Here is a 26,630-nt window from a genome sequence, read left to right on the forward strand (position 1 = left end):
CACTCTCTGGGACCTTTATTTTGGAGGGTCCCCGCTCTCTGGGACCTTTATTTTGGAGGGTCCCTGCTCTCTGGAACCTTTATTTTGGAGGGTTCCCGCTCTCTGGGACCTTTATTTTGGAGGGTCCCTGCTCTCTGGAACCTTTATTTTGGAGGGTTCCCACTCTCTGGGACATTTATTTTGGGGGTTGCGGCCTGAACAGGTTGAAAACCAGTGAATTAGGCGATGACTGAGGGAGGAAATGAACTCTAATCACTTCCTCTGATGCTTCAAGGATATTATTCAGTGTTTATGGAGAGTTAGAGCAAAATAGGCATCATTAACATATAACTTCAGTGTGTGTGTGTGTGTGTCTAATGAACTCACCCACACACACGTTCCTCCTCTGCTGGAATCCTTCAGGACATGAGATCCTCCTCTGCTGCTCACACACAAACGATCCCACCATGTTCACACACATCTGGCTCTGCCTACAGCTGTGTGTGTTGGTCACACACTCATCCACATCTGCAGGAGAACACAGAACAGATTGTGCTTTTAGTGTGTGTGTGTGTGTGTGTGAGAGGCAGTGGTTCTAAAACTGTTTTGGGTATACCCCACTGAACGAGGGGGAACTTTCAAGCCCCCCTGCATCCATTGCCTCCAAAATAATCCTGACAAACAACACATTTTCAAATGTATTGAACTAACAGTAAACATATAGTATCATTATTCATAATGAATCAAAAACTAAATTAACTTAATCACCTGCTTTCAAAGTAGAACGCACAGAATTACAGAAAAACACTAAAAAAAACAAAAATACACAAAATCACAAAAGAAATGAACAATTGGCAACAAAAATGACTCAAAAACTCAAAATGACACAAAAAAAAGAACAAAATTACAGAAAAAACACACAAAAGGACAACAAAAATACAGACATATCACACCCAAAAACAGAAAATGACAGCAAAAGTACTCAAAATTAGCCCAAAACATATACATTTACAAAAAACAAAACAAAAATACAGAAAAATAACTAAAAACTAAAAATTACACAATAAACAACAAAACTACAGGAAAACACGCAAAGGACAACAAAATACAAAAAAACACTTAAAATATGGAGATATCATTCCTAAATATAACAAATAACAAAAACTCAAAAAACATACAAAATTACAAAACTACAGAAAAACACTAAAAAGTACAACAAAAAATATGAAAAAGATATCACAATCAAAAACACAAAATGACAACAAAAATACAGAAAAATGACTAAGAACTAAAATTACACATAAAACAACAAAACTACAGGAAAACACAGAAAACAAAAACAAAAAACGGAAATATCAATCCTAAATACACAAAACAATAATAGACAAAATGACTCATAACATACAAAACAAAACAAAAAGACATCTTTCCTTATTTCATATTTCCTGTATTAATGCTAAAAGGATTGTTTATAGACACGCCCCCGTCACATGGTCAGTGCTGCTCAGCTGCTTAAAGAGAACTGCAGGAATAGGAATAGTGACCTTTGACCTTTACCCAAAACACGAAGCAACCAGAGACGTGTTGTCAACACTTTGTGAGCTTCCATTAGAACCCAGTTCCTCAAAGTGGTTCTAAAGACGACTTCTATCCCTGTAGAACCAGCACATGTTTCTAAAACAGACTAAACCACACACAGGCCCCACATGTGGGAACGCTTTGGGAGATAAAGTTCTCTCTGAATGAGGTGGAACAGGAAGAACAAACACATTCCCTTTGGAACGTTTATACGGATCTTTAACTTCAACAGGAAGTCCTGAGTGTGTGACTAAATCAAGCCCTGAGAACGTTTACATGGAACGTAGATTAAAGAACAGAATGGATCAGAATACTTCACCACTAAACGTGTGAGAACACAACGCTGATCATTGGAAAATATATTCATACATTTTTGTCTACTAATAAAAATGAAACTATTGATTTTGTCACATGGGTTGAAATCCAATCAGAACTGATGTGTTTACAAACATTAATAACGTCTAATATTGATCATTAGTATAAGAATCTTTAAAAAATGCAAAATCTCTTATGCTTTATATTTTAGTCGACTATATCTGTAGCAGATAGTCAAAAGACTACTACTCTACAACAATACAACACACATTTTTAGATTTTAGTCGACTATATATGTTATAGATTTAGTAAACTAAAATCTTAACGTCATTAAAACAGGACGACTCCTGATGACTACATCTGGACTAAAACTAAATGAATATGTGCAGTCATAAGGACATTTATTGTGAATTAAACTCTACAGAATGACTGACTATCTCGTTTTTCTCTCATAACATTAGATTATAGATTATAGATTATAGATCAGGTCTTTAACATATGAATCATATCTGATAGAATCTGATTCTCATTTAAAACAACAAAAATGAAAAGAGCTTTTTTTAGTCATTAGAACATTTCCTCCAGGGTCTGATGTGATGAATGTTGATTAGAGTAGAGAGTGGAATTAGCATTTAGCATTAGCATTTAGCCTCCAACAGATCATTGATGTTTAATGTTTCACCTCCAGCTGCTGATATAATGACTTCATAATTATCTTATTTTAATAACTTTCACTAAAAATGATTTATATGAGCGTAAAATCTGTTTTTATGTTTGTGTGAGAAATAAAAACAAATGAAGTAAAAAGAGAACTTTGTGTTGTTTTATGATCAAAGGTTAAAGAAGAATCCTTTGATGATGACGAGGGTCTCAGATACCTTCACACGTGAGTCCGTCGTCCATCAGAGAGAACCCTGGGAAACAGGAGCAGAGACCACGCCCCCCCACCGCCGTGCACTGCTGCGTGCACGCGTCATTTCCTGTGGAGTACACACACACACTTACAATATAGTTGACTAAAATATACACACACTTACAATATAGTCGACTAAAATATACACACACTTACAATATAGTCGACTAAAATATACACACACTTACAATATAGTCGACTAAAATATACACACACTTACAATATAGTCGACTAAAATATACACACACTTACAATATAGTCGACTAAAATATACACACACTTACAATATAGTCGACTAAAATATACACACACTTACAATATAGTCGACTAAAATATACACACACTTACAATATAGTCGACTAAAATATACATACACTTACAATATAGTCGACTAAAATATACACACACTTACAATATAGTCGACTAAAATATACATACACTTACAATATAGTCGACTAAAATATACATACACTTACAATATAGTCGACTAAAATATACACACACTTACAATATAGTCGACTAAAATATACACACACTTACAATAAAGTCGACTAAAATATACACACACTTACAATATAGTCGACTAAAATATACACACACTTACAATATAGTCGACTAAAATATACATACACTTACAATATAGTCGTCTAAAATATACATACACTTACAATATAGTCGACTAAAATATACACACACTTACAATATAGTCGACTAAAATATACATACATTTACAATATAGTCGACTAAAATATACACACACTTACAATATAGTCGACTAAAATATACATACACTTACAATATAGTCGTCTAAAATATACATACACTTACAATATAGTCGACTAAAATATACACACACTTACAATATAGTCGACTAAAATATACATACACTTACAATATAGTCGACTAAAATATAAAGCTATGTGTTGTAGGGTGGACTAGTCTAGATTTAGTCAACTAAATGACATTGACAATTTTAGTCGACTAAATCTGTAACATATATAGTGGACAAATATATAAAGCTGTATTGAAGTCGTAGTCCTGCAACCTTTTTTTATTCCAAATTTGGTGAAGAATTTAATTGACAAAATTCGATGCAGATATAGTCGACTAAAATATAAAACTGTGCTGTAATGCTGTATTCACAGTCTTTTGACTGAAATGCAACTTCCCTTAGTTTTTGCTAAAAAATTTGGTCATTAGGACTATTTCAGTTATAGTCTAGTTTTTGTAAACTAAATGATATTCAGATTTTAGTCGACTAAATCTTTTACACATATAGTCGACAAACATATAAAGCTGTGTGTTGTAGTCATAGTTTTTTAACTAAAATGCAACTTAATGACAAACAATTGAGTCGACTAAATCTGTTACGGTTATTGTTGACTAAAATAAGAAACATAAGTTTATGCATTTATTAAATCACTAATATCAATCAACCTGATATGTGATGTTATTAGGGGGCCAAGCCCACGGTGCTAGGAACCCTATTGTAATCGTAAGGATTTTTATTATTATTATTATTATGTTTCCCCCAGTAAAAGTGGTGCTGCAGGCTAAACCGTACAAGGTAGGGCGGTGCCCTTTGGGGGTGGGTCCAGACCACCCCACGCACCTTGGACTCAAAAATTCACATATATCTGCCAGAAGATGGCGCTATAACCAAAATCAACACGTTTTGGCCAATAACTCCCACATCCTTTGTTGCACATTCAAAACCTTCATATCCACAGATTCCTTGAATAGCACTGAATCACCTGGGCTAGGCCACGCCCATTTCCGCCGAACTTTTCTTGGAGCAAAATTGCAAAAACTGGAAAACCTACTTTTTCAAATTCCTCCTTGGGGTTTTGTCCAATTAGCGTGAAACTTGGCACGTAGAGTCTTCAGTTGGACGTGATATACAGTTATCAAAATGAATTTGTTCGGGCAAAATATTAACGAGTAAAGTTTTCTAGCTAGCGATAAAAATGCGAACTGTCGCATATCTCGGTCAAAATAAATGCTAACAACACCAAATCTGAAATCCTTAGTTGGCATGTGACTGTGAGGGTATGCGCCAAAATTTTAATAATTTACACCACTAGGGGGCGCTGTAAATAAGGAATATTTATATCTCTTAAATGGCAAGACCAATTTTTACCAAATTTGGAGGGTATGATCTTCGGTCTCTCCTGAGGCGATATCTCAAAGGTATTCGCGATTGGTCAAAGTGGGCGTGGCTTATTACATCATATCACATAAATAAATAAACATTTATTTCTGCTGAATTATTATATTGAGGGCAGTGAAATTTACAGGGTAGATATAGAAGACCACACAGACCACCCATACCAAAAATTGCGCCACTAGGTGACGCTATAATTGCCAAAAAATTTTGGCCTTTAACTTTCACAATTTAATTCACATCCTCTTAAAATTCATATCCACATGTTCCCTACATAGTCGCATTTTCTGACATAGGCCACGCCCACTCCCACAGCACATTGCTCTTTGTAAGTCACTACATATCACAAACCTACTTTTTCAAATTACTCTTTGAGGTTTTGTTCAATCAGCGTGAAACTTGGCACGTAGAGTCTTCATTTGGATCTGATCTAGAGTTTAGCAAAAAAATGTTGTTGGCTCAAAATATGCACAAATAATTACTGAGTAAAGTTTTCTAGCTAGCTAAGTAAATGCATAACTGTTGCATATCTTGGTCAACATAATTGCTAACAACACCAAATCTGAGATCCTTGGTTGCCATGAGACTGTGGGGGTATGAGTCAAATTTGAATAAATTAGGCCACTAGGGGGCACTGCAATTATTAGAGATTTATATCTCCTAAATGGCACGACCGATTTTTACCAAATTTGGTGTTTATGACCTTGGGTCACTCCTGGGACCGTATCTCAAAGTCAATTGCAATTGGTTAAAGTGGGTGTGGCTTATTACTACATAACATATAAATAAACAAACCTTTATTTCAGCTGAAGTAATATGATGAGGGATGTGAAATTTACAGGGTAACTATAAAAGAGCACACAGACCAACCATACCAAAAAGTGCACCACTAGGTGGCGCTATAATGGGTACAAATCCATTTTGGCCTGTAACTTTCACACTTTAAATCACATCTTCCAAAACTTCGTATCCACCTGTTCACAGCAAATGACACGTTGGCCTGTGTCCTGACGCTCACCACGAGCCCGTCATCCTTTGTGACGTACTTCCACGGGCTCCGCGAAACCTGGGGGCCGAGTCGCACGGGAAGGCTTGGCCCCCTTTCATAACTGCTTGCAGTTCTAGTTAATGTTTGTAAACACAGACAGATTTAATCTGATCAATGTACACAATCACATGAGTTCTGATTGAATTTCAACCCATGAGACAAAATTATAGTTTTGTTTTAATTAGTCAATGATATCATCAATATATTTTGATATAATTTTAGTTATGATCTTGTTATTGTCATTTAAAATGTTGTCAACATAAACTATGAAAATGTTCAGTAAACAGTGATGATTTTTTTTTTGCCTGTTGGAAGTATGTATTCATATAGTGGGAGGAGCTTAAGTAGAGTTGTTAATTATGGCACTCACACACATACACGTGCATTAGCTGCGCGCATACACCACTTGTGTGCGTGTGTGTGTCTCGCTACCTGTCCGTCTATCCACCGTGGACGCGCACACACACGCACGCACGCGCGCACACACACACACACCTGATGCACACGGATCAGCTGGAGCAGAACTTTCACTGGTTATACTGGTCATAGTGGATGAGGTGGTGCTGATGGTGGATGGTGATGTTTCAGCCTCAGTGACTCTATCGTCTTCTTCAGGGTTCACTGAGGAATAATAAAGTATTTTTAAAGGATCTGAAGCTTCATCTGAACCCTCACAGTGAAGCAGTCGTGTATGCACTAAATAAATAAACAAATAAAGCAATAAAGAAAGAAAAATTAATTAATTAATTAATTAATTAAATTAAATTAATAGTAATCAAACAAAAAAATAAATACAGTTTAATAATTCCATAAATTATATAAAAAAAAATGAAATCACTAAAATAAAATAAATAAAGTTTAGTACCTGGAGCACAGGAGTGTCCGTCGGGCTGCAGGGTGTAGCCCTGGTGGCACCCACATATGTACGAGCCCCACATGTTGGTGCACAGATGCTGACACAGCTGGCCTCCATTCAACTGACACTCATCCTCATCTTCATCATCATCTTCATCAGGGCCACTGATGAAGAAAGCCTGCTTTGGAAACTTCCTGTCTGACACTAGGAGGAGAAATAGTTTAGTGAAGAAATCAGACAAAATGACAAAAGTCAATCAATAATGCAGCCCCTCCCCCTTTGCAGAATGAAAAACACAATGTAAAGAAAAGGTAAAATAAATAAATAAATGTATGACCTTTGTTGGAAAATAAATATTCAAATTTCACAACATAAATATCAACTAATATTTTAGAACAGTAATAAAGCATTAATAAAACATTAATAAAAAACAACTATTGATAATTAATAATTATATTAAAAAATATATAATTACATTATCTATTAATAAAGATATTAATACATTTAATAATTTATTAGTAAAGTGCAAAGAAAAAAAAATCTATTTTTCTCAAGGTACAGCAATCTTGAGCCGCTGATGGGGGGCGTAAGGAAGGGGGGCGTAAGGACGTCACGCCCCCCAGTTTGGAAACCACTGTATTAATGCATCTGATTGACGGAGATCAGTGTGAATAATAATAAATAAATAACACATTGATTTTTCTTCTATTTCTACATCAATGACACGTTAAATCAAACAACGTTTCTGTGATGATTCACACCTTCTATGGATCATCTAGAAGGTTCTAGACTTTATAATAAAACCTACTTCAGACATGATTCCATGAGCAGGAGCAGCTGCTACACGTTTACAGCTTGTTTTTACTCCTCAGCACACTCCCTCTTAGTGTTAAAAATCATCAGTAAAAGTTGTTGTGTTTTTTATCAAACCTTTCCACTGATCAGTTCCAGTGAAATCATCACTGATAGAATCACTCAGAGTTTCATCTGCTAATGAAATGAGAAGATTAAAGGATTAAAACTATTCATCCGCAGGCTGAGCTTTATTAAACTGAAAAACTTTCGCACATGACTTCATCCTCTTTAGGTTCCATTAGTGTTTGTTCACCATTGTTTCAACAGGTTAATAATATGTTTCACTTCACAATGACATCAGACCAGTTTCCCTTTGAAAGCTGAAGGAAACCAGTCCCAGTCAGTGGGCGGAGCCTGAGGAAGAGGATGGTGAGGTAATTAGCATCAGTTCTTCTTCTCATGTTTAACAACAAATGTTTACCAAACTGTAAAGAATAAAAGCTTTGGTCTAATGTTTGCTTTTGTTTTAGTGTCAGTCCACATTCTGTCAGTAGGTACAGACACACACAGTTAATCTCACAGGATTTATTTAGCCATTGATACATTATCAAAATCAGTCCTTCAGCATCCTTCAATATACAGTATTTATTAATGAACAAACAGCTAAACAATGACTGTAGACCAGTGTTTATTTTGTTTACTAAAATTTGTCGTTGACTATACTTGTTTTAAAGAGAAACTAAACCAAAATTCAACTGTAATACCCTGGTTTCAACCCATAGAGGGCAGTCACTCTGACATTTTACAACTAAATAAAACTAATTAAAATAGTTTGACTAAAATGTTAAATGTTGGAATAGAATTAATCAACAGCACGACTTCATAAACAAATACATTTGATTTCAGCAGAAAGAAGTGATTTAGTTTCTCTTTAAGTGACAATAACTAGACAAGCACTCATTTAAAAATTACATGTAAATATAAACTAAATCTAAATTATCAATTTTGTCAATTAATTCAAGACTAAATAATACTGTCTACATAGGGCAACATCCAATTACAACTTAGTTTCTTTTTTGGAAGGGCTAAAGCTGCAGTATGTAGAATATTGTGGCGTGCCACACTCGCCCCTCCCCCCTCCCCCCTCCCCTCCAGAACTAAACTCACTGGTCTTCTTGTGAATACTTGCGTGCATGCGTACACTATGGAACTCTTTGCAACTGTTTTCGCCATAGAGACTAGTAACAAATGTAGGGACTTTATCTAGTGTTATTATAGAGTTTTCTGATGTTTTAGAGACATGAGAACATGTATCACTCACTGCTGTGAGGACAGTAAGAGGCTCAGAGTCACAGCTGATCCTCAAACACCAGCAGCTGATCAGAGGAGACACACTCCACACTGTAAATAAATTGCATTTGTTCTCTCCAACTTAGATAATGTTTCTCTTAAATTTACAAGCTATTTATCCCATCTGTTATCACTTTCTCTCTCTGACTAGTGGGGCAGACTGTGCACGGACTGAAAGCGGATAGCACGCATGGCCACAGATACTGAGTCAGAGGGACCACCGTGGAGGCTGTTCCTCCTGAACACATTTGTGCCTATATTCTGTTGCTTCTCCACCTCACTCTTTCTTTTTCCTCTTGCTTTGCCGTGTAACTGCTGTTCCTAACGCTGTGATGGAGACTTCTGCTGGAATATCTGCTATTGCACTTTCCCTACTCTCAGATCGGTAACGTGCATAGACGAGCAGCTCGATTAGCCAATAGTAACGCCCAAAACAGCTCATGGATCACCCTGTTGGTAGAAAGATCTCTGACTGGCTGAAGTCCAGTCTCATGCTACTGAATTTATAAAGTCCATTTACAGAGATTCACTGTCCACTCAGAACACTTTGGATTACAATATGCTCAAAGATCATTATGGATTTGTGACCAAATAACACCAAAAAACGTACATACTGCAGCTTTAAATCTGCTCCCTATAGTTATTAAAGTCTTAGTGATATTTACTTGACTAAAACCAGACTATAACTGAAATCTACCTATAAAAGCAAGGAATGTCTGTGTGCGTGTGAGTGTGGAGCAAATATCTCCCCGACGCGGTGTGAGTTTGACCTGAAACTTAGTCGACGGCTTCCAAATACCCTGAGTGTGTGTATCTGTTATTTTGGTGGAGCAAAACGGTCAAAATGGTCAAAACATTAATTTTATAATTACGGTAAGAGCGCGGTATTGAACACGCTACTTCCGTTTTTGGGTTCATGACGTCACCGTGTCGCAGTTTCTTTGGGTTAAAAAAAAAAAGTCAATATTAAAAATGTTTTTGTACCGCTAAAAGTCATTTAAGTTAATATTTCATGGTTATTTAATATTATTCCCGTGATTCCAAACTTCCTTTAAATCTCCGGTCATGGACTTCACTTCCTCCTTCGTCTCATGACTGTGAGCAGTGGCTGTGCTGACGAACGTTAGTCGACCTTATTGCAAATTAGCCGGTTATTCAGACAGAGGAATGTAACGTTTTAGTGGATCCACAACACGGCTCTACTTTGATTATTGTTTGTTCTGCGCAAAGGTAAGTGTTCTCATATTATTCTATGTGCTAAGAAAGATGCTAGCAGCTACAATGTAAACACACACACGCACACGGCTGATGCGGAGCAAACAGAGCCGTTTAGAAAGAGATGCGACTTTGGTGTTGCAAAACGTTTATTTTTCGTGGTACTTTTGTGTCTCTCTTAGCAAGACGCGCGCATGTGTGTGAAGATAACGCACGTGCACACACACACTAATAAAAATATACTAAATGAGTAAAATAAAACAAAAAACTGAACAATATTTATAGATAAAATGACTCCTGATTCACTAAAATGGCAACAAAAACAATAATTAAACAAAAAATGCACAAAAAAACAACAAAAACATTTATCATGCACATGTCCCATAGAATTAAACCAGGAGAATTGCACCCACATTTTGCACCCGCAATTATACCCCTTGTGCTCCCACATGAATGCATTCTTCTGACGGGCACTGTACTAGTAGTCCTAATGACTGGAAGTTGCATTGTGGATTAATTTCCATTGAACATGAACGTCTACATTTCAATGTTTTCACTGTTAGTTAGTGATCAGAATATTTTTTCCATGTTCCTGGTACATTTGTACACTTTGATTTGATAGTCTAAGAATAAGTTTTCAGACCTGATCCTACTACAATGTGAGCACTAAGATAGGTTCTAAAAACTTTCCAAGGCAGCGTCCTGTAGTGGAGGCTCAAAACCAGGATTAATCAATACCTTTTGATCTGATATTTATATTTTCCCCTTCGAGGTGACAGGACTAATAGTTATTATTAATAATAATAATAATAATAATAATAATAATATTAATATTAATAATAATGAACCTCTACAGCAGTGACTCTACCTTCTTTGGGCCCATCAGTGGATAAACGTTTTTTCTCCACCATGAAGTGGCTCAGGTGATCTTCATCCTCACAGCAGGTGATGAAGACGTGTCCACAGGGGAACCCCAAGTGTTGGTGGATCCCACAGCCTCGATGTTCTCTACGCATCCGTAAACCGAGAGCACAGCAGCTGCAGCACACCTGAGTTAGCATTAGCACACACCTGAGTTACCACACCTAAGTTAACATTAGCACACACCTGTTAGCATACATGAGTTAGCATTAGGACACACCTGAGTTAGCATTAGCACACACATGAGTAAGTATACGTTAGTTAGCATTAACACACGACTGAGTTAGCACACACCTGAGTTAGCATTAGCACACACCTGAGTTAGCATTAGCATACACCTGAGTTCCATACCTCAGTTAGCATACCTGAGTTAGCATTAGCACACCAGAGTTAGCACACCAGAGATAGCATACACCTGAGTTAGCATGAACCCGAGTTAGCATAAACCCGAGTTAGCATAAACCCGAGTTAGCATAAACCTGAGTTAGTAACAATACAGCCTTCTGCATCGTTCATAACTGAACTAAAGAAATAAATGTCAAAATGTGACTTTTTTCCTTTTTCTAGAAAAATTAGGTGAAATAAAGGACTTGGCAGCGTGCTTCGACTGAGCAGCGGCAGCGTGCTTCGACTGAGCAGCGGCAGCGTGCTTCGACTGAGCAGCGGCAGCGTGCTGTGACTGAGCAGCGGCAGCGTGCTGTGACTGAGCAGCGGCAGCGTGCTATGACTGAGCAGCGGCAGCGTGCTTCGACTGAGCAGCGGCAGCGTGCTATGACTGAGCAGCGGCAGCGTGCTATGACTGAGCAGCGGCAGCGTGCTATGACTGAGCAGCGGCAGCGTGCTTCGACTGAGCAGCCAGGAAACCTGAAAGGACCTAAATCCTACTTCCATATGGAAGAACTCAGCAGTTTTTTTGGCTCGTCACTGAGGAAGTCATCAAGTGTTGGTTGGATTTCAAACATAAATGAACTTGGCAAACATTTAAAGAGGAACTCAACCTCAAAACTATTTTTTTCAACTGAATACAAATGTGTTTGGTATCAAGTCGTGTTGTTGATTGATTCTCGTCCAACTCTCACGTTTGTGTCAACAAATGCATTATAACATTTTTAAATTATAAGTTAAATTCAGTCAAATAAACTATTTGTTTATTGGTGTTTATTCTGGGAAAATGAAATTTAATATGCATGATGGGTGACTCCTACTTGTTTATACAATAAACCTTGAGTAAGGAACCATTTGAAAGTACGTATTGATAATTCTCCGTCTACTATTATGGGTAATATGTCAAGATTTAATCAGAAAATAGAACAATGTAGCAATTCCTGCAAAGGAACTAATTAAAATAAATTAAATATGTTCAATAAAATCAATGCATTTCATTTGTATCACTTTCTAATTATATGATGATGATATTTATGATTATTACTTTTACTTCTGATAAAGTGGAGCTCACACTGCTTTATAATAGTCACTCACTACCTCATAATAAAGGATAAACGTACGTGGAACGAGTCGTCTGAACAGGAGTTTTCTCTGTTCTTCTCACAGGTTTCTCCTCTTCTGGCTGAAGCCACACCCACTTTACACTGAACGTCCTTCACAGAGCTGAGGCAGCACTGTTTCTGTAACACACTGAAACACATCGTTTAACATTTAAATTTAACATTTAGATTTAACATTTAGATTTCATATTTAACATTTAGATTTCATATTTAACATTTAGATTTCATATTTAACATTTAGATTTCATATTTAACATTTAGATTTAGCATTTAGATTTGATATCTAACATTTAAGGTTTACATTTAATTAGATTTCAGATTTAATGTTTAGAGTTAACATTTAGATTTAATATTTAACTTTAGCATTCAGATTTATATATATATATATTTACATTCATATTTATGCTTAATTAACGTTTAACATTTACATTTAACATTTAGAATTAGTTTTAACATTATGTTGTATTTTCACGTGAAAATATCACAAATTTCACAAACATTGCTGTAAATCTGGTCAAAAACAATGTAAATAAAATTCTAGTTTCTTTTTTTTTTTTTTAAACGTAGTTTGTTGCTCAATGTTTATTTAAGTTTATTTGTTACTTTCCAGTGGGCGCTCCATAAAACAACACTACAGTCCTTAATAAAACTATTTGTATTAATCATGTGATGGATTCTATGACGTAAGGCCTGGTCAGTTACCTGCACACAGACTGTCTGTTGTTGTCCATCAGAGTCATGTGATCACAGTGATGGTTTTCATTGGCCCACAGTCGGCCAATGGCACAGCAGCTCACCAGGAGGTCTTCACCATTAACTGTTGGACCTGCAGCAGGAAGACATGACTCAGCACTTCTGTCAGACTAAAAAAACCTTGAACAAACAATATATTTCAGCCATAGCGGATGAAACAACGTCCCTATGGAGACCCAGCACATGTTTCACTCATTCAGAGGATGTTTAAAGACATGGAGAACCAAAGGAACCACTGACAGGAAGTCCAAACGCATTGTTCTGTGATTATCCAATAGTTACACTGTACATTTTTAGTTTGGAAACTGAAATTTGATATAGCAATATAGATCCATCTACTCTCTCAGAATATACATCTCCTAAACTACAGTAATAAATAATCAATGATTATTAGACACAGAGCCACGCTACAATGGCCTCATGTAAAGAAGATGTCACATAAACAACAATAGTTTAATATCTCAAGAAATAAATAGTAACATTTATATTATAAATTAAAACACATCAGATTCATTATTACATTCTCACATACAGTAATGGACCAATGAAAATAGTCAAAATAAACAGTTTATGTTCATATTTCCAGAGCGTGTGAGTCTAGAACCAATGTATATCTGTGACTAATCATTAGTGATGTGAACAGTCTATGTTCATAGCTCTAAGCTGATCACATTACAGGGAGCTGAGACATATGCTAAGTAGTTTACTGAACATGTTCCAGACCCAAACACACACTGACTTAGTGACTATTTAGAGGAGCTGACATGTCCACCAGATATGATGTATAGCAGATCTATTTCTATATTCTGAGAGAGTGGGTGGAGCTTATTACTGTACCATATTTACCTTTACATGTGATGGAGTTACAGACATATTGGAAGATGAACATGGAAGAAAAATAAGGACGAGGGATGTAAAGATTAATTGCGAGGCAGTTAAAAATCAATTCAAAGGTGTCACAGTTCATCATAATCTGAAATTGAATCACAGTATTATTTTTAAAATATTTCATTTTATTATTTCTTTACAGCAAAGCGCCGTGTTTGAAATCAGAAGTGTGGAAGCATTTTGGATTCCCAAGACAAAATGAAAGAAGTGAGAAATAAAGAACATGAAATCCAAGGTCAGAAGGTCACAGAGAGTAAAACCATAGTTTATTTATATGATTTCTTTGATATGAGATTTGTTTTACAGTCCAATTGTTAAAGCACAAAATACATTTTCAGTTGCACTTTTAAAAAGAAAATGAACTATTATGTAGTTTAGCATAGTTTACTGTAGAGCCAGAGTTTAAATGAATATTGGATCTAACATCTTTAAAGTCTTTCTTTTAAATATTCTTATAACAAGCCTTTTAGCCTTTCACTGTGCACGGTGACAAACAGACTAAAAACATATGTTTAATATTAAACACGCTCAGACTTTAGGTTTAGATCTATAGAAACCCTCCATTGTAGTTTCAAAGCTCTCTTTGCTTTATTCATCCTGCGTTTGTGTTATTATTCAAACCTACAGTGACATCATAAAATACACACTAAGGTTTAATAGTCAGAATACATTATTTAGATGCAAATTATTTTGTTAAATCAACAACTTTATATTTAACTTGTATTTGCATTTGTCATTTAAGATATTCTTTAACATTCTGTGAAGCTTTTTGTTTTCTAACATCAAAGAGTGTAACATTGATGGTTAATGTTGCACGAGGAGCAGAAAAGGGTAGAACGTATCTAAAAGTGAGGAGGACCATGAACTGAGCTGGAGGAGCTTCTTTGAAGAAATACTAAAATAACCATTTTCTCTAATAACTGCAGACAGAACAAAGAGCTTTGTGTGCTCAACATCAGCTCTATCTACGTTCACTTCACTCCCACGTCTCACAAACAAAACAAAAACATGATTATCTGAAACATGGAGTGAAAGAGAGACTCCTCCCTCAGACCCGCCCTCCATTAGCACCACTTTCCACTTCCTGTCGTCAACGCCTTTGAGTGACGAGCGAATGGAAAAGAAAAAAACAAAGAGTCAGAACTTTAGAGAAAAGCTCTGAAGGAGCAACAGTTTAAAGCAGCGTTTCTCAATGGGGGTACGTGTACGTACACAACTAAGTAAAACAAAAATCCCTATCTTATTAAGGATATAACAGGATAACACTATTATATTACATTCTTATCCTATTATATCAGCTTTTTTTTTGTAAGCCTATTATCCCATACTATTATTATTACTACTTTATATATATATATACACACATAAATATATATATTCATACATCTGAATGGATGTTTTTTATGTTCTTTCTTTTTTCCTTTAATGGCTACTCTAAAACGCTAAATGAAAATAAATTTAAAAAAAAATCAGCTGATGGCCAACATTGAAAAAAGTCCGTATATCGATCCGATGTATCAGCCGACCGATATATCGATCGACCTCTAGTCTATATTCATCCAAACTCACTTGAAGCAGTTGTTTTTGGTTACGATGTAATCAAAAGTACAGTATTATAGGGTTATTACAGGTCATTTCAACATATGTCCCACGCACTTTGGTCTCAAAACATTCTGATAATGATAATGACACATATTCATGTATTTTGGGGGAAAAACAAATGTAAAATACAGGAGTGTGTTCATAAAAGATATTATGTTCTCAAAATAAATGTTTTTCTAATGCAATAGTTTTTTGTTTTTTTTGTTACTAGTGAAAAACTAATAAACAATAAATTATAATCAGACAGAGTTAAGCTTCATGTAAAAGATTAAAAAAACTAACGAGTGGTGAAATAACCCAAAGTTTGGGTCCAAAATAAAAATGTCACATAAAGAAAAATAGTTTAATATTTGAATAAAGAGTAACCTTTATACCAGCGATGGACAACTGTGATCACAGCGAGGCTACAAACTGATCCGAGGGTCACATGATCAACATGATCATTGACAGCTTACAACTGCAGCTGGACAGCCTGAGAAATAAAACTTGGGCCCAAGACAAAAAGAAAAATGGTTAAAAAACCGCCTGCAGGCCCTACAGAACCTGATCCGGGTTTGGAAGAGGTCAAGGAGATGATACGAAACCTCAAAGACGATCTATCTACACGGATCACAGCCGAGATAAAGTCGTTGGAAAAGACGCTGGAAAAATCACTGGAAAACCTTCAAAGTGAAGCAAAGGTACTGAAACAACAGAATGAGAGGAATGCTGAAGAAATAAAACCGTTGAACGTGAGGGTTGAAGAGCTGGAACAAAAGGAAAGCGAGAAAGATGTCATCATTACAGGCCTAAAGATAATACCCAGGAGTTACGCGAGTGCGTTGAGACAGGCAACGGAACCGAATAACGAAGACACAAAATCAATTGAACAACAGGTCGTTGACTACTTGGAGTCGAAGGACATTGTGTTGAACCCTGACAACATCAACTCCTGCCATCTCCTGCCAAAGCATAATGATAACAGAGCTGTAAAAATCACCTTCACAAATATGAAATTTAAAGGACAACTACTGAAGCAAGGCAATAAACTGAAGGGAACGAAGGTGTACATCAATGAAAACCTGACGAAACAAAATGCAAGCATTGCATGGAAGGCACGCCAAATAAAAAAAGGAGGAAAAATTGAGGACGTGGACAAGAAACTGCAGGATATATATCACACCACTGGGAGAAGAGAACGGAAAACCAAACCTCATCAAAACGATGGAAGATTTGGGGAAAATACGAAGGATCCACCTAAACAACAACATTACTGATGGTGATCATGGATATGGATCCAGATCTATATAAACACTGGAAACAAAACTCAGACTGTGCTTACTTTACGGACAATGAATTCAATGTGGAATCCAAGAGTAAAAAAGGTCTGTCACTTATTCATTTCAATTGTCGTAGTATGTATGCAAATTTTGAAAACATTAAGGATTACATTACAACCTTGTACAAGTTTGAAATAATAGCACTGTCAGAAACTTGGTTAAATGAAGAGAAAGGTATGAATTTTACAATAAAAGGATATAAATTTGTCTGTAAAAACAGATTATATAAGCAAGGTGGTGGGGTGGCATTATACATAAAAGATAACAATGAAATTGAGATACTAGAGTCGATGAGTACAACTGTGGAAGGAGTAATGGAATGTGTAACAGTAAAAATAACAAGACAAAAGGGAGAGAACATATTAATCTGTTGTTTGTAATGAGCTCCTAATTGCAAAATAGACATATTTAATGAGAACCTAACCAAAATAATAGAAAAGGCTAAACTATAACAGCTGAAATAACACCACTGCTAACATATATCAGCAATCTCTCATTCAAAAATGGTATTTTCCCAGACCAAATGAAAATCACAAAAATCAGACTGATCCACAGAGTGGAGACAAACGAGATTTCACCATCTATCGGCCTATTTCAATATTACCGCAATTATCGAAAATTCTAGAAAAACTGTTCATGAAAAGGCTGGACAAATTCATAGAAGAGAATAATATATTACACGAAGGCCAATATGGGTTCAGAAAAGGACGTTCAACAGCAATGGCTATAACTGATACCACGGAAAATATAAGGCAAGGCAAGGCAAGGCAAGGCAAATTTATTTATATAGCGCATTTCATACTCAAGGCAACTCAATGTGCTTTACATGATAAAACATTCAATTGTTTAAAATCAATAAGAACATTTAAATCAATAAGAACATTTAAAATCATCAGTAAAATCAATTAAAATCATCAGTAAAATCATCATTACATCAACAACATGACAAAAAATCTCTCTCTCAATCATATGCAGTAGAGAAAAAAAGTGCCTTTAACTTTGATTTAAAAATGTTCACATTAGATACTGACTTCAGCTCCGCTGGCAGTTTGTTCCACTTCTTTGCAGCATAACAACTAAAAGCAGCATCACCATGTTTACTGTGAACTCTGGGCTCCACTATCTGATCTGTGTCCATAGATCTGAGAGACCTGCTGGGTTCATACCTGACTAACATGTCACTGATGTATTCTGGACCAAACCCATTCACAGATTTATACACCAGCAGCAGAACTTTAAAGTCTATTCTGAGGCTGACTGGGAGCCAGTGTAAAGACTTTAAAACTGGAGTAATGTGCTCTGACCTCTTTGTTCTGGTTAAGACCCGAGCTGCAGCGTTCTGAACCAGCTGTAGCTGTTTGATGCTCTTTTGGGGGATTCCTGTCAGAAGACCATTACAATAGTCCAGTCTGCTGGAGATAAAAGCATGGACCAGTTTCTCCTGGTCTTTCTGAGCCATTAAACCTTTCACTCTGGAGATGTTCTTTAGGTGGTAGAAGATGTTTTTGTGATAGATTTGATCTGACTGCTGAATGTAAGATCTGAGTCAATCAGAACACCAAGGTTTTTGACTTGGTCTTTATCTTCTAAAGATCCAGACTCAGATACTTGCTGACAGCAGTCCTCTTTTCCTTGTTACCAAAGACAATCACCTCCGTCTTGTCATGGTTTAGTTGAAGGAAGTTTTCACTCATCCAGCAGTTTACTTTTTCTAAACAGTCACACAACACTTCAATGGGACCATAGTCATCTGGGTTCAGTGATAGATATAGTTGTGTGTCATCTGCATAGCTCTGATAATCAACCTTACAGTTCTGTAAAATTTGTCCTAAAGGAAGCATGTAAAGGTTAAACAGAAGGGGTCCAAGAACAGATCCCTGAGGAACCCCACAGGACATTGGTAATCTGTAAGATTCAAAGTTTCCAATGCTTACAAAATAGCTTCGCTCCTCCAAGTATGACTTAAACCATTGCATTACTTTTCCATTTAGTCCAACCCATGTTTGCAATCTGTGCAACAAAATTGTATGATCTACAGTGTCAAATGTAGACTTAGATCCAACAGAATGAGAACAGATACTTTTCCTGAATCAGTGTTCAACCTTATGTCATTGATCACTTTGATAAGAGCAGTTTCAGTGCTGTGATGAGAACGAAAACCTGATTGAAATTTATCAAATATTTTGTTGAATGTTAAGAATTGACTCAGTTGGTTGAAGACCACCTTCTCAATGATCTTGGCCATGAATGGAAGGTTGCTGATTGGTCTATAGTTAGCCAGTATAGAGGCATCCAGTGTTCTCTTTTTTAACAGCGGTTTCACAGCAGCTACTTTCAGGGATTTTGGTACGGTGCCTGATTGGAATGATCAGTTAATGATCTGACACTAATCAGTGACAATTGACTTTACAACAGTTTTAAAGAAGTTTGAGGGTTTTGTGTCAAGGCAACACGTTGATGGATTCAGCTGCTGAACAGTCTCCTCTATTGTTTTTGTGTTCACTGTAATAAACTCTAACATTGTAGTTGATTCATCCCTCAGTGGTTGAAGCTGTTCAAGCTTTTTGTGATTTTGCTGGTTTGTTCTGATGTTTGACCTTATTGATTGTATTTTTTCATTGAAATATACAGCAAATTCATTGCATTTTCCAGCTGACAGTAATTCAGGGGCTATCTGATCTGGGGGGGTTGTGAGCTTTTCTATTACAGAAAACAACGTGCGAGAGTTGTTGACATTTTTGGCAATAATTTCAGAAAAGTATTGCTGCCTTGCTTTGAACAAGCCATCATTGAATTTTCGCAGACTTATTTTGTACAGTTCTAGATGAATTTGGAGTTTTGTTGATCTCCATTTACGCTCAGCTCTTCTACAGTCAGATTTCAAATTCTGCATTATCTCAGTCCTCCTCCAAGGTGTTTTCTGTGCGTTTGGTTTTCTCTTAGTTTTGATTGGAGCCACCACATCTATGACATTACAGACGTTTCTATTATACTCATCCAGAAGATCATCAACTGTCTCAGCACTCAATGTTGGTGTCATTGCTATGGCTTCCATAAACTGTGCACTTGTGTTCTCATTTATGTACCTTTTCTTTAAACACACATAACTAGGGGGAACAGATGTTACAGTCTCTAGGTCAAAAAAGACACAGAAATGATCAGATAGAGCTAAGTCTCTTACATCAACAGCAGAGATATCAACACCTTTAGAGATAACCAGATCCAAAGTGTGACCTTGAGTGTGTGTCGGACCAGTCACATGTTGTGTAAGACCAAAAGTATCCATTAAAGCATACAGTTCTTTGGCAGTATTGTCCATGTTATTGTCTACATGAATATTTAAGTCACCTGTTATTATTAAAAAGTTGTATTCAGTGCATACAACTGACAGCAGTTCAGCAAACTCATCCATGAATTCTCCAGAATATTTTGGGGGTCTATAAACGACTAAAAACAGAACTCTTGAATCACCCTTCAGTAAGAATGACATATATTCAAAGGAGATAAAATCACCAAATGTTATTTCTTTGCACTGAAATATTGATTTAAAAATGGCAGCAACTCCACCACCTTTCCTGTAAGTACGACACTTATTGAAATAAATAAAGTCTTGTGGTGAACTTTCATTGAGAATAGTATTACTGATACCATCATTCAACCATGTTTCATTAAGAAATAAAAAGTCCAAGTGATGTGTTAAAATAATATCATTAATTAGTAGTGACTTGTTAACAAGAGATCTAACATTAAGAAGAGCTAATTTTAAAGACTTTACTGGAGACACTGGTGGACTTTTTGGATGACATGTTATAGGAGTCAAATTTTTATCTCTATAAAGCTTTTTGCTTTTCTTTAATTTCACAATTTTACCTGTGTTACCTGTCACCACAGGAATTAAAGAAGCTGCATTAACTCCATAGGGCCCTGACTTTTTCTGGTTGTTCCTAAAAATAGAGCTATTGCAGTCTAGACCCAGCACACATCAGACCTGTGTCGCTCTAAGATGAACTGAGGAGAAGAGTGATCCTGGTCCTGGTATCATTGAGGAGGGATGGGTGGTGCTGATTGGTTCTTTAGAGGAGATAAGATGGGACCATGGTGGGGTAAAGGGTGGGGTGTCAGTCTTGTACCAGCCAGAACCAGCTCGTTCATCTGGGCAGTTAAATCCAAGAAGGCAGGGGTAGGAGAGAAGCTGGATGAGGTGGAAGTAGGTGAATTTTGGGGTGAAGCAGGTGGGTCCTGAGATGCGGGGGTTGGGTTGACCTCTTCATTTTGGCGATTTTTATTTCTTGCTGGAAGCTCATTGACTCCATGTTCTTTCCTTGTTGTTTTGTTCTCCGATGGTACATGTTGTCCTCTGTCTTTATCAGAACTGATAGCAGTGTGACTGGTGAAGTAAAACAAGTTGGATGTGAAGAGTTTTACTCCAGCCTTGTTTAGACACAGTCCATCTGCTCTAAAAAGATGACGACGTTCCCAAAAAATAGGAAAATTTTCTATAAAATTTAGTGAAAGGGCAGCACAAGCCGAAGACAGAAATTTATTCAAAGAGTAAATCCTTGAGAATTTCAGATCTCCTTTGCGGACTGGAGGTATCTGGCCACTGATGAACACTTTAGGCTGTATACAGCTCACAGTTTTTAGCAGATGGGTGAAATCCTGCTTTAACACCTCAGACTCCTCCTTGGCTAAATCATTTAACCCAAAATGAATCACAACATTTTTCAAATGTGGGTAATCTGCAACGATATGCAAGATTTTGTCAGCCAGTTCTGATACTGTGTCATTAGGTAAGCAGATCACTTTCACGTTGCTGCTAAACATCTTCTGAGCATCTTTAACAGAAACGTCTCCCACTATCAGTGTGTGAGGTTGTTGCTTTGGCCTACCATGTCGCTTTTGTTTTCCTGAAGCACTTTCAGTCTTCGCAGTTCCAGAAGGTTGTGTGTTGACCTCAGTAGAGGCAGATCCTTGGTCATTCAGCAGTGGGACGAATCGATTACCCAGTTCTACATGAAACTGGGTTTGTGACTTGGTGATACTCCTGCCTTTAGCAGATGTCCACTTTTGTGCCTGGGCAGACAAGGGAGTTGATGTTGAGGCTGCAGTCTGCGAAGCCAGTGCAGGCCAGTCCGTCTCATTATTGATATCAGGGCGCTTTGCTCGGCCCGTTAGCCTTTGAAGTGGATATGACTTTTTCTTAGGCTTAGCTCCCAGAGTGTTCCAGGGAGGACTCGCACCTGTTGGCTTATCAACGGGAACAGGATCCTCCCTAGGCCTGATAGCTTTGTTAGCACGGGCTGGTAGCGAGTTAGCTTTATCCACTCCGCTGTTTTGAAACAGCGGCACAGTCGTATCATTATCATATCCACAGTGTCCATTAACCTCAATGTTTACTTGTATTCCTCGCACTGTAGTCTCCAGTTCAGTAATCTTTTGGAGGAGACTGCTGTATTCTGTTGTGGAAAGAGCCATTCTTCTGCTAGTTAGCTTGCTACTTGTAGCTAGCTAGCTTGCTACTTAGCTTTCCAGTTGAGCCAGCAAATAAAAAAGCAGTAGATGATTACCTCAGAGCCAGAGTCAGATGGTAAATGATAGAGTTTGATGTTGAGGTATCGTATCATTTCTCAGAAGAAAAAGTTCATGTTTAGTAAATAAATTCCTCTGTGAGCTCCGCTCTGCTCTTTTGCTGCTGTCAGCTCAGCTGCCGGAAGAGATGCATTAGAAAATAATTTATTTGTATTCGGCATTTTTTTGGACCTTAAAAAAGCATTTGACACAATAAACCATGATATTCTGGAAGAAAAACTTCAAAACTACAGCATTAGGCACAACGCCTTAAACTGGGTTAAAAGTTATATGAGAAATAGGAGACAATATGTGGACTTTGAACAAAACATATCAATATGCCAAACCATACAATGTGGTGTACCACAGGGTTCGATTTTAGGGCCAAAATTGTTCATTCTATATATAAACGACATTTTCAAAGTCTCAAATTGCCTTAAACTAACGCTGTTTGCAGACGACACAACCATTCTATGTTCAGGTAAAGACATTAAAACTCTAATAGAAACGACGAATGAGGAACTATCAAAAATCCAAACATGGCTCAATGTAAATAAACTAGCCCTAAACGTTAGCAAAACAAAATTCATCAGCTTTGGAAATAAAAAAACAACAGAAAATATTAGACTGAAACTAGACATGGATATAATAGAACAAGTAAAAGAATATAGAGCACTAGGAGTGTGGATAGATGAGAAACTGACCTGGAATAAACACATACAAGTAGTTAAAAACAAAGTTGCTAAAAGCAGCTTCATCCTATGGAAATGACAACAAATACTACAAACCACATCACTGAAGACAATCTATTCTTCCCTTGTTGGGTCACATTTAAATTACTGCTCTGAAATCTGGGGAAACACCTACAAAACGTATCTTGAACCTTTATTTAAACTACAAAAAAAAGCAATTAGGATTTTATATAAAGCACCACACAACACACACACAAATGAACTATTTGAAAAGGCCAAATACCTAAAACTGCAAGAAATAATACACTACAACACACAAATTCAAATACAAAAACGTTTCATATACAAACAAACTGCTTATGAACTAAGACATAATAATGTGTTTATACAAGAAAGGGTTAAATCTAACATTGGAAAATACAGCACTGTCAATAAAGCTATTACCAGCTGGAATAACCTTGATGTAGAGACAAAACAAGCTGCAAACTTGACTAGATATAAAGAAAAAACTCGAAAGACATTTTTGCAAGAATACGAGATCAACACATCAATGAGAAAGAAGATGAACTTTTCTTTTGAACTGGAGGAACAAAAACAACGTTTGGGAATGAAATCTACGGGGAAGAAGGACAACACGAACAACGATATAGAGGAAGAATAAAAAAAAAAAAAAGAAGACAACACTGACTACAGATGAGAATAAATCCTACACAAAAAAGGACAGAAGAAAAAAAAAGAAAAAAAATGAAATTGTGTTCAGAACCAAAGAATGTTTGACCAGAGAGACGAGCTCTGATGTAAATTTTCTGTGTTCAAAATAGGGGACGGGACTCGGATAAGCAAACTGCTTCTCTCGTCTCCTTTTTCGGCATGTACAAAAAAAAAAAAAAAAAAAAAAAAAAAAGAGAAAAAGAAAACTTCTGTGAATGCAACCATGTCGGAAATAAACTGAAAAAATAAAAAATAATAATAATAAAAACATTCATTCCAGTATTAAGAATAACGACCAATCTGAGCTTTAACACAAGAAACAACAACAGCTTTTTGAACATTTCTGCATTTCATTATATGTTATATTTGCATTTTGTTTATTGTCAATCTGTGCCTTTTTTATTCATTTTTTTCCCAGAATTGTTATCATTTTGGGTATTTTTTCTATCATTTTGTGTAATTGTTGTTGTTTTGTGTTTGATGTCCTTTTATGTGAGGTATTTTTCTGTTTTTTAGTGTTAACATTCTGTTAATGTAGAAAGTTCACATTAATCCACCTCCATTAAATACCTTAAAGTGATCGTCCATCCCCAAAAACCTTCTAAATGTCCTTTTTAGAAGATATATGTCTAAACACATTATTATGCATCATATATATTTTATTACCTTTTAAAAATAGGACTACTTTACAGTTTTAGAGCCTGTGTTCCTCCATCTTGAAATCATGTGATTGATGATGTCACACGGCCCCACTGCCTGTAAACATCTCATTGTTTTCTATTGGAGTGAAACATTCAGCCTGATTTATACATTATTTTGGAACTTTTTTACATCATTTTGCAGATTTTTCAGTCACAATAACTTGTGATGCTTTTGATTGATCTGAATAACCAGGAAAAGTTAAAGATGTCAATGTAAACTTATTTAGTTTACCAAAGCAGAGAAGAACAGCTTTTCTAAGGGACCTTTACTTTCCCTTAAACAGTGCGCTGACACGCTCTGGTGGCTGAAGTTATAGAGTAATTAATGGAATGTTGAAGGACTTCTATCCTCAGGGATCGTGTCTTCAACAGTCGGTGATTACTTGCTGATTTAGTGTAAAACGTGAGGAATTGTCTGCTCGGGCGAAACTAAAGATTTCATAAATAATGATTTGGGATCATATCGCACACATTTCTATGGAATTCTTCCTGTTAAACGGGAGGCTGAGGGTTAGCAGTGAAGCCAACATCGCTCTTGCAATGTCATCTTGTGTGATGTTAGCATAACCATCTGTTTCACATAAATCCTCTGAAAAATATAAAATGTAAAATAAGTTGACTTAAATAATTTCATCATGTTTGGTTAAAAGCAGTAAAGTATTAAATCAGGGAAAAATGATGAAGTGAAATTGGAAATATAACATGGTAGAAATGGGTAAACTTTGAAATGGAATTTGGGAAATTTAAAGAGAAAAAAGAAGCTCTAAATGTGGGTTTTTCTGCTTCTTGTTCTACTTAATAAATATAAAGTATTAAAAAAAGTTGTGAAAGGTTGAAAACACAAAGGCTTCAGTCTGATCTCTGTCTTTATGATCTTAAACACATCATGTTAATGTGCTGCTGCACTATCTTTATGATCACCTCTAGTGTTTCTAACACTATGAATACATTGACCAGTTTAATAAAACTCAAACTTTAAACACGTTTAAATCTGAGCAACATTTGCAGACTGACTTTGTTCCATGTTCAAACGTTCTGATTAGTTTTCATTGCATCACAGTGTTTGATAATGGATTCCAGCACAGGCCTTCTATAAGTGGAACATGATGTGAACGTATATCTATCACTTCAACACGTTTTACTGTTCAACCAAAGCAGCAGCAGGCCTGAGGACGGAGGGGATTTATTCCTCTGAGTGAGATCAGTAACTCTTTATGTTCCTGTCTGTGGGGAACCGTCAGTAGCTGTCAGTAACAGACATGATGTAGTGTGTGCGCTTTAAACACAGGGACACACAGAAAAACATCTTTACAGTCAAACCTACAGTTCTGATTTAGGCATTTCTTTAAAAACAGATATATTATAAAGTAATCTATTACATTCACCGCCATAATGTCAACAGTTCTATTCTGAGTAATGTTTCACAGATGTTTACAGCAGTGGTTCTCAACCTTTTCAGGCTCCGACCCCCAAAATAAAGGTCCCAGAGAGCAGGGACCCCCACTGTAGCTGAAGGTGGTTGAACACAGACATGAACATTGAAGAACAGTCATGTGGAGACAGGACCATCTATAAGGGGGAGTAAAGGAGAGATTTTTGGGGTCCATCCATAAAGTCAGTAAAATGATGGTCCATTGTTCTATGAATCTGTGATAACCACATTTATTTATTCATCTGAATAATATCCACTGTTATCCAGGAACGTTTATTATTATTATTATAGTCATCTTAAAGATGGAAATCCTGGTTTTAATCAC

The 26,630-nt window shown here is 36.4% G+C and overlaps 1 protein-coding gene across 4 annotated transcripts in view; it reads right to left on the reverse strand.

Annotated features, from left to right (window-relative positions):
* Positions 1-26,630, reverse strand: part of fbln2 (fibulin 2) — a 46,577-nt gene that overhangs the window by 14,102 nt on the left and 5,845 nt on the right. For all 4 annotated transcript variants that reach the window (XM_028447091.1, XM_028447092.1, XM_028447088.1 and 1 more), the window contains exons 3-9: positions 13,342-13,465; positions 12,640-12,769; positions 11,082-11,262; positions 6,863-7,057; positions 6,493-6,618; positions 2,751-2,852; positions 367-507 (exon numbers count right to left, since the gene is read on the reverse strand). In XM_028447091.1, coding sequence (XP_028302892.1) covers positions 367-507; positions 2,751-2,852; positions 6,493-6,618; positions 6,863-7,057; positions 11,082-11,262; positions 12,640-12,769; positions 13,342-13,465 — 999 coding nt within the window. The remainder of the gene's footprint in view (positions 1-366; positions 508-2,750; positions 2,853-6,492; positions 6,619-6,862; positions 7,058-11,081; positions 11,263-12,639; positions 12,770-13,341; positions 13,466-26,630) is intronic.

The sequence above is a fragment of the Gouania willdenowi genome, chromosome 5, assembly GCF_900634775.1.
Source record: "Gouania willdenowi chromosome 5, fGouWil2.1, whole genome shotgun sequence".
Lineage (NCBI taxonomy): Eukaryota > Metazoa > Chordata > Actinopteri > Blenniiformes > Gobiesocidae > Gouania > Gouania willdenowi.